The sequence below is a fragment of the Panulirus ornatus genome, chromosome 11 (genome assembly GCF_036320965.1).
Source record: "Panulirus ornatus isolate Po-2019 chromosome 11, ASM3632096v1, whole genome shotgun sequence".
In the NCBI taxonomy this organism is placed as follows: domain Eukaryota; kingdom Metazoa; phylum Arthropoda; class Malacostraca; order Decapoda; family Palinuridae; genus Panulirus; species Panulirus ornatus.
In genome coordinates, this window is record NC_092234.1 from 42728954 (window position 1) to 42749127 (window position 20174).

Here is a 20174-nt window from a genome sequence, read left to right on the forward strand (position 1 = left end):
CACGCGACCGCCCGCCTGTGAACCCTGGCGTTCAAAACAGCTGGAAAGCGTTCGCGAAACGCCATCGTTCCTTTAGCTTAAAAGAAAAAAAAATCCGGGTGTTCTTTTAACTGTGGACGCTTGCCATCTTATTAGCTAACGATATCAGCGTTTTTTTTTTTTTTTTTAATATACATATTCGCCTTGTCCCGCGTTGGCGAGGTAGCGTTAAAAACAGAGGAGTGAGCCTTAGAGGGTATATCCTCACTTGGCCCCCTTCTCTGTTCCTTCTTTTAGAAAATTATAAACGAGAGGGGAGGATTTCCAGCCCCCCGCTCCCTCCGCTTTTAGTCGCCTTCTACGACACGCAGGGAATACGTGGGAAGTATTCTTTCTCCCCTATCCCCAGGGATAATCAGTTTATATAACCTCCATTAACTTAGCCTTAACTTGAAATGTTGTTCGCCCTGGACTTCCTTGCATGGTACAGCGGTACAGCCTTCATCATGGCTTAACTTATTATATAACACACGACGGTACGATCCTTGAGCACGACGGTACGACCCTTGAGTCCGACGGTCCGACTCCAGCGCGACACAACGTCCATCGTGCATGATCGCTCGGCCTTTGACCTGATCACAGAAATGTCAAGACACCATCCATACTCAAGCGTCGTAACGTCGTGTTCAAGTATCGCACCGTCGTGTCCTGGGGTCGTACCGTCGTGCCCTAGGGTCGCACCGTCGTGTCCTGGGGTCGCACCGTCGTGTCCTGGGGTCGTACCGTCGTGCCCTAGGGTCGCACCGTCGTGTCCTGGGGTCGCACCGTCGTGTCCTAGGGTAGCAACGTCGTGTCCTAGGGTAGCAACGTCGTGTCCTAGGGTCGCAACGTCGTGTCCTAGGGTCGCAACGTCGTGTCCTGGGGTCGCACCGTCGTGCCCTAGGGTCGCACCGTCGTGCCCTAGGGTCGCACCGTCGTGTCCTGGGGTCGCACCGTCGTGTCCTGGGGTCGCACCGTCGTGCCCTAGGGTCGCACCGTCGTGCCCTAGGGTAGCAACGTCGTGTCCTAGGGTAGCAACGTCGTGTCCTAGGGTAGCAACGTCGTGTCCTAGGGTCACACCGTCGTGCTTACGGACAGTACCGTCGTATTCAAAGATCGTACCGCCGCGCTCAAGGAATAGTACACCGCCGCGCTCAAGGGATAGTACCCCGTCGCGCTCAAGGGATAGTACACCGCCGCGCTCAAGGAATAGTACACCGCCGCGCTCAAGGGATAGTACCCCGTCGCGCGTAAGGGGCTGAACACTATATGACTCCCAGCGTTCATTCCACTTATACACGAGCGTTGTGTAGGAGTTCAACCGTAAAACCCTGGGAACCTTATACCTCCACCGTAACTTTAAGATCCCGTGCGTTCTCCTAGCATATAGGCGGGAGCCTGGCACCTCTACCGTTCTTTTAGCGTGGCTGCGCGGGTGGCACCCACGTAGACCAGATAGATCAAGAGATACACACACACACACACACACACACACACACACGGGGGTGGGTGAGGATCATGGAGTGTGACACACTGGATACCGCCATACTTCGCCGGCCAGCAGCTGTCGCGCCAGCCATGGTTTCACACCACAACACCGATCCATCGAATTCTTCCGGCCAGAGAGGCACATACAACAGCAGCCCTCGGCTTGGAATACACACTATCACTTTACTGAACTTGTGTTCCGCTCACCCAGGTGGGACGGAGAGGAGGGTCGCCAGCGCCAGCCCTCCCACTCTCCCACCGTGGCCAGGAGCTGTGTGTGTGTGTGTGTGTGTGTGTTGGAGGGAGATGGTGGGCAGAGTGGGGGATGGATGTAGTAGTATTTAAGCCGAGCGCCGATGAATTCATGTTTTGCAGATACAGACAATAGGTGACGCGAGCGACGACGGAATCTAATAACGAAATGAATACGCATTACGTCGGGCCGAACCCGCGGGTTTGAGAATGTACGACAATGGCTGATGGTGGCCACGGCGGTTTTACTCATCTGAATAATAAAGTCGTGCGTCTGTGTCGCACAGACCATAATTCCTCGGGACTGATAAGGATTTACGCCATTTACTCCACCCTGGCGCGGCACAAACAGGCGTGTGTTGTCAGGGTGAGTGTTCACACGTCGGTGGCAGGTGTGCGGGTAATGAGCCCCTGTCATATGCCACCTGATGGACAAAACTTTAGCAAGAAATATAATTATACCGCTCGAGTCGGCGGGGGTCGATGCGATCCATAGTCGCCGGCGTCTTCACGGATTCACACACAGAGCGAGGATCGAACCCTGGCGCGTTCGTGTGTGTGTCGTGCCCTTCTCACAGCTCCACCACGTACGTGCTTCCCGCTTGGGGGAAGGCAGCGACGGCTGTGGTTTCTACTGAAGGAGGAGGTGGTGCTTATACCTCACTAGTCCACGAAAGGAATGGTTGCAAGACGAAGGAAGCGAGTGTCCTTCTGTGGTCTCTACTGCTCGAGAGGACCTGGTGTTGGTGAGGGAGGAAGCGGGAGTCCTTCTGTGGTCTCTACTGCTCGATGAGGACCTGGTGTTGGTGAGGAAGGAAGCGGGTGTCCTTCTGTGGTCTCTACTGCTCGAGGAGGACCTGGTGTTGGTGAGGGAGGAAGCGGGTGTCCTTCTGTGGTCTCTACTGCTCGAGGAGGACCTGGTGTTGGTGAGGGAGGAAGCGGGTGTCCTTCTGTGGTCTCTACTGCTCGAGGAGGACCTGGTGTTGGTGAGGGAGGAAGCGGGTGTCCTTCTGTGGTCTCTACTGCTCGAGGAAGACCTGGTGTTGGTGAGAGAGGAAGCGGGTGTCCTTCTGTGGTCTCTACTGAACGACGAATTCTGCTGAAGGAGGTAGGAGGTGTTGGTGCCCCTAGGGCGCCCGGCCTGCCACACTCTCCCCCAGCAGCACGTTCAGGTCAACTCCGGGTTATCGTTGTGATTACCCAGGTAAGCAGCGCCCATCCCGGGAAGTCAGTATTGCTGGCTGGGTGTTGTCACAACCTGGGGGGTGTCATATGTTGGCTAGGTGTCGTCACAACCTGAGGGGTGTCATACTGTTGGCTGGGTGTTGTCACAACCTGGGGGGTGTCATACTGTTGGCTGGGTGTTGTCACAACCTGAGGGGTGTCATACTGTTGGCTGGGTGTCGTCACAACCTGAGGGGTGTCATACTGTTAGCTAGGTGTCGTCACAACCTGAGGGGTGTCATACTGTTGGCTGGGTGTCGTCACAACCTGAGGGGTGTTATTTCGCTAGCTAGGTGATGTCACAACCTTGGGTAGGAGAAAGAGGATGGTCGATGCTATACAACCTGAGTAACAAGATGGTTGTGATAACATGTTGTAACAATACTCGATCCAAGATAAGGAGACCAGTTGTGGTTCGTCTCCTGCACGTGAAGGCGTCGCTCTGGCCTTCCTGCAGTGGGGTCTAGACCTCCGTGGTGTAGCGGTCAGCGTTCCTGACCGTGACATATTCACGGGCCGCACAGGGTCGAGCATATCGGTTCGAATCCTGGTTGCGGCAGTCGGTCCACAGTCAACCCAGCCGTTCATCCACCGCTAGGGTTCGGTGATTTGAATGGTTACCTGGTTCAGCAAAAATAGCCACGTCCCAGCCTTCTAAACGAGCAATCACTTTATCTATAAAATCTTCATTTGTCTAAACATACAGAAAAGGCTTTTCAGTAATAGTATATGTGAAGGGTACAGGGCTAAGGTGGGCCCGAGTGGGCCCAGGAGCCAGAGGGCCCTCTTCCTATCTGAAGATGATGAAAATCATCAGTGGCATTAGCATGATACGAAATAAGGTAACACTGGACACATACATACAGAGTACCTGGGTTCGTTGGGTTACAAGTACAAACATTACACTGGGCACAGGTTGGGCCTAGGTGTACACACGGACCAGCAGTTGCCCTTCTGCTGGACTGGCCACGCCCTAACCATCGTATGGAGAGAGAGAGAGAGGTTAGGTTAGGTCAGCACGGAGGGCACTACAACCCCAGCTGTGGACGCCCCTCGTCACATTCTGCCTCGTAGTCTGAGTGGGTTGCCACTGGACTCGGCCGGGTGGAAATACCTCACCAGCTCTGACTCAAGGATTGCCAGACCCCCCAACCCGGGTTGGTGAGGGAGGGAGGGGGGTTACAGAATACCCCCACAACCCCCCTCCCATGACTTCTGCAGGTGTAGGGGGCGTGAGGCTGGTGTGTGTGTGTGTGTGTGTGTGTGTGTAGTGATGGTGATCCAGCAGCCAAACTTTAATATCCCCGCCACGTGGGGGGGGGATTTAGGCCTACGCTCTCCAACTGCTGCCCCTTATTGGGGTGGAAGGGGGGTCGGCCCCGCACGCTCCCGTGGCCCTCCATTTTGTGCCGGCCGAATCCCTGGCCGAAGGAGCATTGGCGTATGACAGCCAGGCTCACGTGTGTCACTTGTCACACTGCGTCACGTGGCCCTGTCATAATGTCACAGGGCGTCTGTTTAATGACGGTGCGTCGCCCAGGGTGGGAAGGTAGACGGGCGTCTGTCAACGGGGTACTTTGTGAGGGTGACGGGGCAGTGAGGGGGTTGGGGGAGATGGAGATGACTGGTGAGGGTGTGGAGGGAGGGCAGGAGGGGCTGTAGGTGGTGGAGGAAGGGCAAGTGGGGTGGTGAAGGGAAGGCATGAGGGGGTGTGGGTGGTGGAGGGATGGCAGGTGGGGTGGTGGAGGGAAGGCAGGAGGGGCGGTGGGTGGTGGCGGGAGTGGAGGGAAGGGGAGCGGAAGACTGCGGGTGTGGGAGGTCCAGTGGTGGAGCCTGGGGCGCGGATGTCACGTCTCCGGTCCTTCCTGCCCCACCAACACAACCCCAGCCTTCATCAACACAACCCCTACCCTGCCCCACCAACCCTGCCCCACCAACACAACCCCTACCCTGCCCCACCAACACAATCCCTACCCTGCCCCACCAACACAATCCCTACCCTGCCCCACCAACACAACCCCTACCCTGCCCCACCAAAACAATCCCTACCCTGCCCCACCAACACAACCCCTACCCTGCCCAACCAACACAATCCCTACCCTGCCCCACCGACACAACCCAGCCTTCATCAACACAACCCCCTACCCTGCCCCAACCCACAAAACCCTACCCCGCCCCCATAACCCCATCTACCACGAAGAGGGAGTCAGGGTCAGTACAACCACACTCCACCTGAAGTGTGGCTCGGTCATCCTCATGGCCCTTAGACTCACTAAACACTCCCGGATACACAGCTTCATTGCACGGGATCCTCTTCCCTCACGACCTACACGAAACTCCCTCTTCAGTATGACTGCAACGCGCTTATGTCTCAAAGGATGACATGGCTCATTCCCTGGGGTCTACCTACGAGTAACCCTCACACAATCACCCAGAGAGCACACGAGCAACATCTCCTGCACTCAGGATCAAGTTTTAGTCAACACAGGAAGCGTATCCATCGACCATCATCACGTCACACCAGAAGGAACTTATGTTACATGCTTCATGTAACGCGAGTCAACATCTGTATGCTGCTGCCAGACGCAGGCTCGGCTGCAGATATCTACTCACGGGTCTCTGCCTCCTCAGCTGATAGACCAACAGAGCAAAATGTCAACAACCAAGCTGTTGCCACAACCTACAACATTAGGGACAAGACTCTCGTCGAATCAGAGATGACTCTAACCCAACATGACGAGATATTCATAAAGCATTTTATCCATGTCTTAACTCGGGTACTTACAAAATACCGTAACTTTTTGGCCAGTTTGTAAGTAGTTCACTTGTAATGAGCTCCAGTCACTCTTGTTTAACGTTCTGTGATGAGTTCATTTGTAGCGGGAGTTACAGAATAACTCAAGTCAGGTCCGACGCTTCGTTCTTAACACTTTTACTCATACTGTAACATATACTGTACCTCAATCATTAAGGTCTAGTCCCCAGACTTCTTATGCAGTCCTCTTCAGCGCCACCGTCCACAAGATGGTCAAGAGTTCGCAATAAATACACTATTTTGGCGAAAAAAAAAAAAAAAACACCCCAACAACATCACCTTCCTTTACACTTGCCTTCGGAGGCCTTCTCTAACCCCACAGCTCGGGCTAGGTCCAAGCTGACACAAGCCAGACTTGCTGGTCGTGGTCAAGCAGACTGGTGGAAGCCGCGGACCTTGCACGTCCAAGACCACCTAACCATCGTCTGCTGCACTTCGTAACAACTTATCCAAAGGAAGCCGTAAAAAATTGTCTCCCCTGTGCGTCCAACAGCGAGTCTAATGTTTCCAGATTGTGTCTTATAAAGTCTTGGGTCCCGGATGTTCAAGATGGTTTCTACTGAGCTTATTGCACCTTTTGTGATTAAAAAGTAACATTTTCGTAGTCTTCTACATCTCCCGTGTTGGCTGGATACAACAATACCCTCCAGAACTTCCCCGAGTCTAAATAATGATATACCTTCCCCGTCTTCGCTCTAGAGAGTGGTTTAAGCCGTCCCCAAATGACCCAGATCCTTATCTAGAACATGTTTAGATAACAGGTTAGATCCTACAACTCCATGACTGCTGACTACAACGTACAGCAGCAACAACACTCTTCAACCTCCCCGTCTGCTAACTCTTACAACCCTGACCAAAGGCTATGTTGACACCGAGACACCAATACCTATTTCAAAGAGCCATGACCAGTGCCTATGTTACATAGTCATGACCAGTGCCTATGTTACATAGTCATGACCAGTGCCTATGTTACATAGCCATGACCAGTGCCTATGTTACATAGCCATGACCAGTGCCTATGTTACATAGCCATGACCAGTGCCTGTGTTACATAGCCATGACCAGTGCCTATGTTACATAGCCATGACCAGTGCCTATGTTACATAGCCATGACCAGTGCCTATGTTACATAGCCTTGACCAGTGCCTATGTTACATAGCCATGACCAGTGCCTATGTTACATAGCCATGACCAGTGCCTATGTTACATAGCCATGACCAGTGCCTATGTTACACAGCCATGACCAGTGTCTATGTTATATAGCCATGACCAATGCCTATGTTAAAGCCAGCGTCTCCGTTACTACGAACGTTCCCTCAATCCGTGCCTATGTTACACAACCCTGACAAGTTCCTGTGTTAAAAGCCGGCGTCTACGTCACTAATAACGTAGCCGCGATCAATGCCTATGTTAGACAGCCACAGTCAGCGACTGTGTTAAAGGCAGGGTGCACAGTACCGCCTCAGACCAGTGGCTACGTTGAACAGCCACACCCCTCCAGCACCTACACTAACCACACCTTCTGGTCATCTTCAAGACACCCCACTGGCGTACCCAAGGGCTCTCCCCTCCCCAACCCCCACACCCTCTCAACCCCTCTAGGAGCCGCCGTACTAAATAACACAACCCCTTCCCCCTCTCCTATTTCCTCCCACCACCTCCCCACCCTGGCTACAGTATTACACCTTCAGTCCCCCAACCTCCCCCCCCCCCCGGCTACACAAGTATTATACACCCCTCCTGCCGTCTCCTCCCGGCGACAGTACCATGTACTACATGTTACATGTTTGGGCACACGGGTGTACATTACCTGCTACACACGTCCCACTTATCAATCCCTTTTTCCTCTCTCTCTCTCTCTCTCTCTCTCTCTCTCTCTCTCTCTCTCTCTCTCTCTCTCTCTCTCTCTCTCTCTCTCTCGTTGCTTCAAATTCAACGTCTCGTCAGAGATTAAGAACTGGTAGGTAAGAGTTAAGTTGGTAGGTAGGAAGGTAGATAGGTTAGCAGGTAGGGAGGTAGACAATCAGGCAGGTAGGCGGATGGGTAGGTAGATAGGGAGGGAGGTAGATAGGTAGGTAGGGAAGGGAGTAGGAAGGCAGGCAGACAGGTAGGCTGGTAGATAGGTAGGTAGGGAGGGAGGCAGGCAGGCAGGCTGGTAGATAGGTAGGGAGGGAGGCAGGCAGGCAGGCTCGCAGATAGGGAGGGAAGTAGACAGGCAGGGAGGTATGTGTACGGTCTGTTCCGTCTACGACTACCTCTTTGTGTGTCTATAACTTTCACCAACACCAGACACAGCTTCACCCTAACCTTCCTTACCTTACGATGGCTTCATGAGGTAAGGTAAGGTAAGGTAAGGTAAGGTAAGGTTGCCTTCTGTGGCCACACTACACCAAGCACTACAACTCCACCCCCCCAACCTCACCACCCCTTGTGAGCCAGGTCTACCCAACACTACACACCCCCGACCCACGATCACGATTCAGAGGTACCAAGCCAGGGTCTAGCCTGAGTGGTAGGTGGCACAAGGTACCATCACAACCCTGGGCCGTACCACGTCTGCTTTACACTCTCCTCTCTCCTCCTCCCCGCACCTGACGTCCGCATTACAATACTCTCCACATCATAAACACAAACACTGTTAACATCACTCCACCAACTCACTAGTTTCGCTCACTCATAATGTTGCACGTTTACCGCCGCCGAGGTACACACACACACACACAAACACACACACACACACACACACAAAATCAATACATGATCATGGTTACTAAAAATGCCTCCTCCTCCTCCTCCTCCTCCTCTCCACCACCCCCCACCCCTTCAACTCCCCAACTCAACTCAGCCAAGCACCAGGCCGGGCCAGGTCCCTCCCTCCCTCACCACTGCCAACTTTAATGGCACTCATCATACAGACGAGCCTGTGTTTGAATAATGAACGTATATCAGTTCCACATCTGGGTGAAGGTAAGGCTATATTCCGGCGTCAGGCTCGCTGAGGTGGGGGTGTGGGGTAAGGGGGGGCGGCGGGGGAGGGGGTGGGGAGGGGGGAAGAGAGGCAGCGAAGAAGGACGTCAACTTGGCCCCCTGGGTACAGTTCCCATCTGTAATGCTACCCCCTGGCACTGACTGACCCCACACTCTACTCCCAGCGAGTATGAAGGTTGGTGATGTACTTCGTGCTACGTACCATCCCCCTTCTCCCACTAACTACTGGCGAGTAGGCATCGTAACGAGTTCTCAGGCAGTCAAAGCCTCTCCCCAAGATCACTCGATCTCCCCTCCCCTCCAACACCTGCCACCAGCTGTGTCTCACCACTGAAGATGGATGATGTTAACCACGCACGGGAGGTAGGGAGGGAGAGAGTCTGTCGCCAGTCAGCAGTATAACACACTTCGAACCCCATCTTCGGTGTAGCTGCTCCCTCCGTCACCTGAGGGAGGGAGGGAGGGAGGGAGGGAGGGAGGGAGCGTGGAGCGGAGCGGCCGGCCCTTCTTCAGGAAGAACCCGTGTCCTCTGCAGGCTGCCAGGACTGAAGCTGTAACCCTCCCCTTCCCCCTACGCATCTGAGAGTCAGCACGACAGCAGCTGGACGACTGAGTGACGGTGTGTGGGACGGCAGGGGAGAAGATGGAACAGATATGTGAGAGAGAGAGAGAGAGAGAGAGAGAGAGAGAGAGAGAGAGAGAGAGAGAGAGAGAGAGAGAGAGAGAGAGAGGCATCTCAGTCTCATGAGTAAGCTTTTTAAAGACGGTGCAGGAGTACTCTCCCTAGTACAGCCCTCCCTCCCTCCCTCCCTCTGCCGCCCTGGCCTGGCCTACCCTACCCTTATACAGCCAGTGGCACGGCTGTCGACCACACGCACACACACACACACACACACACGACCAGCTCAGTTAGCAACACCCCGGGTTGGTGAGGTCGGGCGGGGTAGCGAGCGTCCTAGAGGCACACCAACACTAAGATGTAGAGCGAGCGTGTAGGGGCTCCCTCTACCCTGACGGAGGAGCCATACTGCTAGTCTGTGTGGCGGGTGGCGGGTGGAGGGAGGGAGGGAGGGTGGTGGAGTTGTGTATGCGGGTGTGGTGGTGGTGGCGGCCTCCCTCCGGCAGGGTTGGTGAGGGACGCGTCCTCATGGGTGAGGCAGGAGGAGGGTGTGGGAGAGACGTACACCGATCATGATTCCAGAGTCGTGTGAGGCAGACGGTGCCCAGGTGGCTGGTGTCTCAAAAGGAGATGGTGTGTGGCTGAGCCTGGGTGGGTGGTAGGTGTAGGGCGTGAAGTATGTCGCTAGGGCTGGGCGTGAAGCACGTCACTAGGGCTTGGTGCTGGGCGGCATTGTAGGGCGTGACGCATGTCGCTAGGGCTGGGCGGCAGTACAGGGTGTGAAGTAGACAAGGCCGGTTATTTGAGACAGGAGGACAGTGTTGGCTGCCAAGCGAGCAGATAGGGTCGGGGCGCGGCGGTGGCAAGTGGTGGATAGGGCCACCGGCAGCAGCTGATGGCAGAAGCTGTGTGTGTGTGTGTGTGTGTGGAGAGAGAGAGAGAGAGAGAGAGAGAGAGAGAGAGAGAGAGAGAGAGAGAGAGAGAGAGAGAGAGAGGGGCTTTCCTGCTCCGTGCAAACACAGTAGATACGTGCACGGTGCTGTACGGGAGGGTAGATCATTTTCCTGCTGCAGAGCCGGGAGGAGCACGGCACACCTTGTGTGTGAGGGAGGGAGGCAGAAGCGCACAGGTCTGGCTGGAGTAGTAGGGAGGACCACATAGGGTTGGTTGACTGCTGAGGGTGCGGTCTGGGGGGTTAGTTACAGTGTACTACATAACCAGATACGGTTTACTGCTGGGGCTGGGGGTTGTGGGAGAGGGGAGAATCAATGAGTGAGAGAAAGGGGTAAATGCAAGAAAGAAGTGAGTTAATGAGTGGGAGAGGCGAGTAAATATGTGGGAGAGGGTTAATGTGTGGAGAAGGGGGTAAATGTGTGGACGAAGGGGTACATAACGCAAGCTAATGTACCTCAGTCGTGTACACTAGGAAAGAGACGCCTATACTAGAGAAAAATTAAATTCCTCAGCTTAGCATAGACTCCAGTGGTTCTACTCCAGTATCAGGACGTCTAACAAGTTAGCTGAGTCATAACCTAAACTAACACGTTAGCTAAGTTAGCTAAGTCATAACCCAGACTAACCTACCACTCACGGGGAAAGAAAAACACATTCCATAATCATTAGGTCGGTTCGGGAGGCCTGCGTCTCTGCCTCCTACAGGTGGGTCTTGGGACCATGTATAACTGTTCTTCCGCCGATCAGTCTGGCATGTAAGCCCGTGCCCTGCAGCAGGCCTGAGCACCCACCATTACGCCTTCCATCATCACTTGTCCACAAGATGGCCACTCAAGGTTCTAAAATATTCCTGGCAAGGCACTGAACAGATCAGGTCCACAGATGTCTAAAGTCTTTGACACTATTCATCCCACCTCTGTATCATATTGGTATTATCTTATTCCACATCTGTCCAGCAAAAAAAAGGGGGGGGAAGGGGGACTCATTTCCAGGTACAGCCTTGAGGGTCTGCCTTCCAGCACCTCCCACGTTCTACACTGTGATACCCATCTACAGTCTGTCTTCCAGAAAACACACACCAAGTCATTGTATTTGCTACCAGTAATTTCACTTTTTGCCCGTCATTGAGAGGGTTGTGAATGTTCCAGGCCAGTCACTCAAGGTTGTGAATGTTCCAGGCCAGCCAGTGATCGCCTGTGAATGTTCCAGGCCAGCCAGTGATCGCCTGTGAATGTTCCAGGCCAGCCAGTGATCGTCTGTGAATGTTCCAGGCCAGCCAGTGATCGTCTGTGAATATTCCAGGACAGCCAGTGATCGCTTGTGAATGTTCCAGGCCAGCCAGTGATCGCCTGTGAATGTTCCAGGCCAGCCAGTGATCGTCTGTGAATGTTCCAGGCCAGCCAGTGATCGCCTGTGAATGTTCCAGGCCAGCCAGTGATCGCCTGTGAATGTTCCAGGCCAGCCAGTGATCGCCTGTGAATGTTCCAGGCCAGCCAGTGATCGCCTGTGAATGTTCCAGGCCAGCCAGTGATCGCCTGTGAATGTTCCAGGCCAGCCAGTGATCGCCTGTGAATGTTCCAGGCCAGCCAGTGATCGCCTGTGAATGTTCCAGGCCAGCCAGTGATCGCCTGTGAATGTTCCAGGCCAGCCAGTGATCGTCTGTGAATGTTCCAGGCCAGCCAGTGATCGCCTGTGAATGTTCCAGGCCAGCCAGTGATCGCCTGTGAATGTTCCAGGCCAGCCAGTGATCGCCTGTGAATGTTCCAGGCCAGCCAGTGATCGCCTGTGAATGTTCCAGGCCAGCCAGTGATCGCCTGTGAATGTTCCAGACACATTTACCAAATCGATAACTTGATCTTTCCTTACGAGACGAAACATGATAGCAGGGCTATCCTGGTCATCATGTAAGAGCCACTGCTGGATCTAATTCTCCCGTCCTGACTGTTCGCTGTACCCAGCCATCCAGCGATGGTCGGTCTGTTGTGTCTTCAGTGAAGGTATTCTGAGATCATAATTCATACATTATTAATACCTTCCCACAAATGAAAAGGCCTTGTTCTTTAGCCTGCATACAAAGATTATTCCATGCTGGAATGAGAGACTGGATAGAATGCTTAAATCATATCCACTAAAGAGCAGAAATGTTGCAGGAAACGTTAAGGAAAATATAAAGCCTGAAGTCCACATCTCTTGTAGTAAATCTATGCCAGTATTAGTAAAGAACATGGGAAGACCCCGAGAGTTCTTAACACACACACACTTTTTTTCAAACTATTCGCCATTTCCCACGTTAGCGAGGTATCGTTAAGAACAGAGGACTGAGCCTTTGAGGGAATATCCTCACTTGGCCCCCTTATCTATTCCTTCTTTTGGAAAAATAAAAACGAGAGGGGAGGATTTCCAACCCCCCGCAACCTCCCCTTTTAGTCGCCTTCTACGACACGCAGGGAATACGTGGGAAGTATTCTTTCTCCCCTATCCCCAGGGAGAGAGAGAGAGAGAGAGAGAGAGAGAGAGAGAGAGAGAGAGAGAGAGAGAGAGAGAGAGAGAGAGGTAACCTCTGACAACCAGGTAGAGTAAGTATACATGAGGTAATATCTCATGTCTCGCTTTTAATTCAACCCTTCAACACAAGTGGATGAAAGTTACCCCCCACCCAGTGTATTCAGTGTCCCACTGAACGGTCTGACTAGGTACCCCCATTCTACTACTAAGCCCCGCTGGAGGGCCTTAACTGGTACCTCCGTACCAGTCTGTACCAGAGTGTGTGTGAGTGTGTCTCATAGCATGATGATGATGATGATGATGATGATGACCATATTCACCCTAGTATTACCTGCAGGTCTTGTGGACCTGGTGTGGCCCTCTCTCCCATCATGATGGTCTCTGCCCCCACGCCATGATCTGGGAGGGACCACGGTGGCTGGCTGCTGGCGTGGTTCACTCCGGCTGTTGGAAGCCGCGGCACGCAGGACCACACGTGACCACCACATCCTGGTGTGTCTAGTACACTTCACACGTGGAACAATCTACGAGGCAGGTGTGCAGGTGTAAGTTTACAGGTGTGTAACTGCCCACGAGACAGATGTGTAGGTGTAAAAATCCAGGTGACCAGATGTCAGCTGTATATATACAGAGCAGGTATCAGCTGTAGAGCTGTAGATGCAAACATAGCAAGTGTCAGCCGTAGGTGTGAACACATCAGCTGTAGGTGTAAACAGAGCAGGTGTCAGCTGTAGGTGTAAACAGAGCAGGTGTCAGCTGTAGGTGTAAACAGAGCATCGGTCAGATGTAAGTATAAACAGACCGGGTGTCAGCTGTAGATGTAAACAGACTAGGTGTCAGCTGTGTATGTAAGCAGACCATGTGTCAGATATAGGTGTAAACAAAGCAGGTGTCAGCTGTAGGTGTACAAAAAGGAGGTGCCAGCTATAGGTGTAAACAGACCAGGTGTCAGCTGTAGGTGTAAACAGACCAGGTGTCAGCTGTAGGTGTAAACAATCTGTCCACCTGTCCTCACCTGCCACAAAAGCTTTTGCTACAGCTGCTACTGCCCCTCTCTCCCTCCCTCTCTCTGATCACACTGGCTGTTTCAAGCCGCGGCCCGCAGGCCTATACACCCCTCCCCCCCAAGAACGGGGGGGGGGGGGAGATGTCGCCTCCCTCCCTCTTTCTCTCAGCTGAGCCTCTGATACATTTCCTTTGAACCTGATGCGAATATCTTTCTTATATATCCTATTGTTCGCCGCCCGAATAATACTGTCGAGAGCTGGTTCGTGCACTCGGGCCCGGCCTGCCTGTGGGCGGACTGCACAAAAGTGGGGGGGTGTGCCAGGGTGTGTGCACCCTCTGTTGTAGAGCCTCTGACGTCAACTTTTCCTGGATTTCCCAACTGGTTTTTTTTTCTCTCTCTCTTTGCAAATCCAGGCAGGCCTCTCACTGCCCAACCTGCAACCCGTTTTCTGTTTCTGCCCACAATATATATATATATATATATATATTGGAAAGGATCACAATTTTGAGAGTGATCAAGATATTCCTATGTGTCCACGGGGACAATGAAACACGAAAAGTTCCCAAGTGCACTTTCGTGTAATAATCGCATCATCAGGGGAGACACAAGAGAGAAATATAACAGTCAGTTGATATACATCGAAGAGACAAGCTAGGACGCCATTTGGTAAACATGTGATTGTCCAAACATGTGATTTTGGACAATCACACACACACACACACACACACACACACACACACACATATATATATATATATATATATATATATATATATATATATATATATATATATATATATATGTGTGTGTGTGTGTGTGTGTGTGTGTGTGTGCCAGTCTCTTGTCTGCTGCTGTTTCGATTCCTTTGTCATGACTTGTACACTGCTATGTCATATTGCCAGGTACGCGTTACTACTTGTGTTGCACAACCACCAACTATCCGTTATTGTGTTGCATTATCAACAATCATACGTTATCAATTGTTCTACATTACCATTCATTATACGTTATTGTGTTGCATTACCAACAATCATACGTTATCAATTGTGTTGCATTACCACTAATTACCCGTTATCTATTGTGTTGCGTTACCTCTAATCATACGTTATTGTGTTGCATTACCACTAATTATACGTTGTCAATTGTGTTGCGTTACCACTAATTATACGTTATTGTGTTGCATTACCACTAATTATACGTTATCAATTGTGTTGCGTTACCACTAACTATACGTTATTGTGTTGCATTATCAACCACAATTATAAGGTACTGTATGTGTTACAATGCCACCAGTTGTATGTTACTATTTGTTTCATAGTAACACCAATTATTCGTTATTATTTGTGTTCCATTACCACCAATTATACGTTACTAGTTGAGTAACAATATCACCAATTATAAGCTACTGTTTGTGTTACAATACCGCCAATTACACGTGTTATTAATTGCGTTACAATACTACCAACGATACGTTCATATATTTGTCATATTATCACCAATTATACATTACTAATTATGTCACATCACTACCATTCATACGTTCACATTTGTGTCACATTATCACCAATTATACAGTGCTATTTGTTACAATATCACCAATGATACGTTCATAATCATGTTACATCAACATCAGTTATAATAACGTTACTAATCATGTTATATCCCCACCAGTTAAGCGTTACTATTTGTGTTATATTATCACCAAATATTCGTTATCAATTATGTTACACCACCACCAATAACACGTAAATGTTTATCAAATTACCACCAATTACACACATTGTTAATTGTGTTACATCACCACCAATTACATGTTACTATTCGTGCTACGTTACCATATTACTATCAGTGTTACATTAAAACGGATCATATATCAATATTTGTGTTGCATTCACACCACTTCACATAACTGTGTTGCAACACTACTCTCTGTGTTCCACTGCAAACAGCTGCACTGTAATGTGTGCTACAGTACAATTATCTAAAACAATCACGTTTGAGTGATATAAACTGAACATTAATGACTGTGTTACACTTGCCATCCGTCATGCATGACCATCTGTGTTACAAGCAACACAAGTCCTCCATCACTACTTGTGTTACCTATGTATAACTCATACTAGGGTATAACCCTCACCCTCCATGTGTTGTGCATGGTGAGGGGGGGGGGGCTGGGTGTTGCCTGTGCATGCCAGCAATTCAAGTGTGATCTCAGTACCGAAGTGTTGCACATGATCTTGCAACTCAAGTCTGTGAAAATCAATGATAGTGTTGGGGGGAAGGGGCTGGTGTCCAGCCCTGGATGTGGTGGTGTGGGGGGGAGGGAACACACTACTGGATGAGTGGGAGAGGGAACACACTACTGGATGAGTGGGAGAGGGAACACACTACTGGATGAGTGGGAGAGAAAACACACTACTGGATGAGTGGGAGAGGAAACACACTACTGGATGAGTGGGAGAGGAGCAGACCACTAGTTGAGAGGGAGAGGGAACACACTACTGGATGAGTGGAGGAGGGAACACACTACTGGATGAGTGGGAGAGGAACAGACCATTAGATGAGTGGGAGAGGGAACAGACCACTGAATAAATGAATCTGGGTGATGAGAAAGTAAGAGGGATGTGGGTGCCCAGCTGATGTAAGAGACAGAGTTGGGTGTTCAGCAAGTATGAGAGGGAACTTGGTGCTCAGCAAGTGTGAAAGAACTGGGTGCTCAGCGAGTGTGAGAGACCTCGGTGTTCAGCAAGTGTGAGAGAGCTGAGTTTTCAGCAAGTGTAAGAAAGCTGGGAGCTCAGCAAGTGTGAGAGCTGGGTGTTCAGCAAGTGTGAGAGACCTCGGTGTTCAGCAAGTGTGAGAAAGCTGGGAGCTCAGCAAGTGTGAGAGCTGGGTGTTCAGCAAGAGTGAGAAAGCTGGGTGTTCAGCATGTGTGAGAGAGCTGGGTGTTCAGCAAGTGTGTGTGTGTGTGTGTGAGAGCTGGGTGCTTAGCAAGTGTGACAAAGCCAGGTGTTCAGCAAGTGTGAGCGAGAGTATAGAGTACAAGACGTGAGGGAGGAAGTAAAGTACTTGGTGTGACGGAAGCAGGAACTGGGGGGGAGTGATGGAATAGTAGAAGAGAACTGGGATTGCTCTGGAGTCACTGAGTACTGGGAGAGGGAGCGGGAAGTATATGACGGTTGAGGGAGAGCTGGGTACTAGACGTGAGAGGGAGGGCTGGGTACTGGACGGGTGAGGGAGAAATGTGCACCGGACGAGTGAGATAGAACGGTGGGACTGGACAGGTGAGGGACAGCTGTGTACTGGATGGGTGAGGGACAACTGTGTACTGGATGGGTGAGGACCAGCTGTGTACTGAATGAGTGAGAAACAGCTGTGTACTGGATGGATGAGGGACTGTTGTGTACTGGATGGGTGAGGGACAGCTATATACTGGATGGGTGAGGGACAGCTGTACAATGGATGGATGAGGGACAGCTGTGGACTGGATGGGTGAAGGACAGCTATGTACTGGATGGATGAGGGACAGCTGTGGACTGGATAGATGAGGGACAGCTGTGACTGAATGAGTGAGGGACAGCTGTGTACTGGATGGGTGAGGAACAGCTATGTACTGGATGGGTGAGGACCAGCTGTGTACTGGATGGATGAGGGACTGCTGTGTACTGGATAGGTGAGGGCCAGCTGTGTACTGGATGGGTGAGGGACAGCTATGTACTGGATGGGAGAGGGCCAGCTATGTACTGGATGGGTGAGGGCCAGCTATGTACTGGATGGGTGAGGGACAGCTATGTACTGGATGAGTGTGTTAGAGCAGCGTAACGGACGGGTGAAGGAAAGCAGTACACTGTAAGGGTGATGGAGAACAATACACAGGAAAGATGAAGAACTGTGCACTGGACGGGTTAGGGAGAACTGTGCACTGGATGGGTGAGGAGAACTGTGCACTGGATGGGTGAGAACTGTGCACTGGATGGGTGAGGAGAACTGTGCACTGGAAAGGTTAGGAAGCACTCTTCACTGGACGGGTGAGGGAGAACCGTGCACTGGAAAGGTGAGGAAGCACTGTTCACTGGACGGGTGAGGAAGAACTGTGCACTGGACGAGTGAGGGAAATGTGTGTACTGGATGAGTTAGGGAGAGCTGAGCACTAAACGGATGAGGGATAGCTATGCAATGGACGGGTGAGGGAGAGATGTGTACTGGACGGGTGAAGGAGCTGTGTACTAGATTGGTAACAAAGCTGTGTACTAGATGGGTGACAGAGGGCTGTGTACTGGGCAGGCCAGGGAGATATGTGCACAGGGAGGGTGAGGGAGAGTTGTGTACTCGACGGGTGAGAGAGCTGTGCACTGGACGGATGTGGAGCAGCAGCATACTGGACAACGAGAGATGTGTATTGGATGGAGGAGAGAAAGCTGTGTACTGAAGGGATGGTAGATCTGTGTACTGGACGGATGAGACGGTGCTCTGTACTGGACGGGTGAGAGAGAGAACTGTGTACGGAAAAGTAAGAGACGTTCACCAGAAGTGTGCACTGGAAAAGCACGAGTAAGTACTGGACGGGTGAGGGAGGGCTATGTAGTAGATGAGTGAGGGAGAGGTATGTAACAGACGGGTGAGAGCTGAGTACTGGACGTGTGAAAGACCTGCGTACTGGACGGGTGGTGGGAGAGCTGTGTACCTAACGGGTGATAGAGCTATGTACTGGGCGCGCGAGGGAGGTATGTGCACAGGAAGGGTGAGGGAGAAATGTGTGCCGGACGGGTGTGAGAGCTGTGCACTGGACAGGTGAGGGAGAGCTCTGTACTTAACAGGTAGGATAAGTGTACTGGACGGAGGATGGAGAGCTGTGTACTGGTGTGGAAGAGCTGTGTACTGAACGGGTGAGAGGGAGCCGTGTGCTCTAGAAGCAAGAGCCGTTCACTGGACTAGAGTTGTGCACTGGATGGTTAAAGAAAAGTGTACTGGAAAAGTACGAGTGAGTGTACTGGGCGGGTGAGGGAGAGGTATGTAACAGACGGGTGAGAGCTGTGTACTGGACTGGTGAGGCAGAGGCGTAAACTGAAGGTGTGGGGGAGAGTCAGTTGTGCACTGGGGAGAGCGGAAGTTGGTACCAAATCCTGATCGAAGAGAGAGGAGGCGGTATACTGGGTGAGAGCAGAGTACTAGGCAAGTGAGGGGAAGAGTACTGGTGTACGAGAGAGAGAGAGAGAGAGAAGGGAGCTCAGAGTACTAGAAGAGTGAGAGCGGAGAGTACAGGTACTGGATCACCTCGGAGGGGTAGAAGCAATGGTAAAAAGTACTAGTAGCCAACCAGTGGGGAGAGAGAAGAGAGAGAGAGGTGGAGAGAGAGGGCAGTGAGAGTGGGTCTGGTGTTGTGTGAAACACGGGACAAAGCGGCCAGCCAGCCAGCCAGGCAGCCATGCCTCAGGCCAGGCCTATACGATGTGCGGGGGTTTTTCACAGAGAAGAGGAGAGGCAGGTCGGGCGGTGCGCTGTGCACACACACACACACACTTACCGACTTGCAAGACGCCCTCCACCATGCCGGACTCCACCAGGCGCAGCCCACGGTAGAAGGGGAGGCTCTGCTGGTCACTGCCCACCGAGGAGAAGCAAGAATACATCCTGATGTCGGCCTCATGCCTCGGGAAGGACCAGTAGATGATTCGCCGCTGTACGGGCTCTGGGATTCGGCTATATCGCTCCTCTATCCGCTGGAACGGTATGTGTTCAGCCACTATTTTGGCACAGATATCTAGCAAGGATTCCACACAACGCACTGGGTTTCCACCATTGACCTGGAGGCCGCTGAGGCCAACACCACCACTAGCCATAGCCACGTTATGGCCCACGTGGACCGCACTTACACCTCTTCCCTCCATCATGTCCTGCCTCCAACTGGATGCGTGAGGCTGGTGCAGACCTTTAAGCCGAAACGGCGCAGGCGCACCCGAGACTCCTCCCAGCGTCCGGCCCCGCAGCGAGCGTGGCCCCGCCCCCAAGGGCCATAAATGCAGTAAGAGCGTGTACGGTCGCACAGTTACTTCAGACACCAGACGGTGTTCAAGAACTTTCGATCGGTGGTTATAACATGACGCTGACGGCATTGATGACTCCGGCAGCACATGAGCCTAGAGTCCCAAATAACCATTCTAACAACCCCGCCCCTAGGACCACCTCCAGCGCCCTGCACGGAGCGTAACTGTGAGTAGTGCGATACACATGTGCCAAATGCCACCATATACCATCTGCCTTGATACCCCCTTCCCCTTCCCCCCCACCTCCTCTCCCGCCAGGGG

The 20174-nt window shown here is 52.0% G+C and overlaps 1 protein-coding gene across 1 annotated transcript in view; it reads right to left on the bottom strand.

Annotated features, from left to right (window-relative positions):
* Positions 1–19786, bottom strand: part of LOC139751431 (zinc finger SWIM domain-containing protein 5-like) — a 390321-nt gene extending 370535 nt beyond the window's left edge. Inside the window, exon 1 of the mRNA XM_071666839.1 lies at positions 19394–19786. Coding sequence (XP_071522940.1) covers positions 19394–19760 — 367 coding nt within the window. The 5' untranslated portion in view covers positions 19761–19786. The remainder of the gene's footprint in view (positions 1–19393) is intronic.
* Positions 19787–20174: the final 388 nt, after the last annotated feature.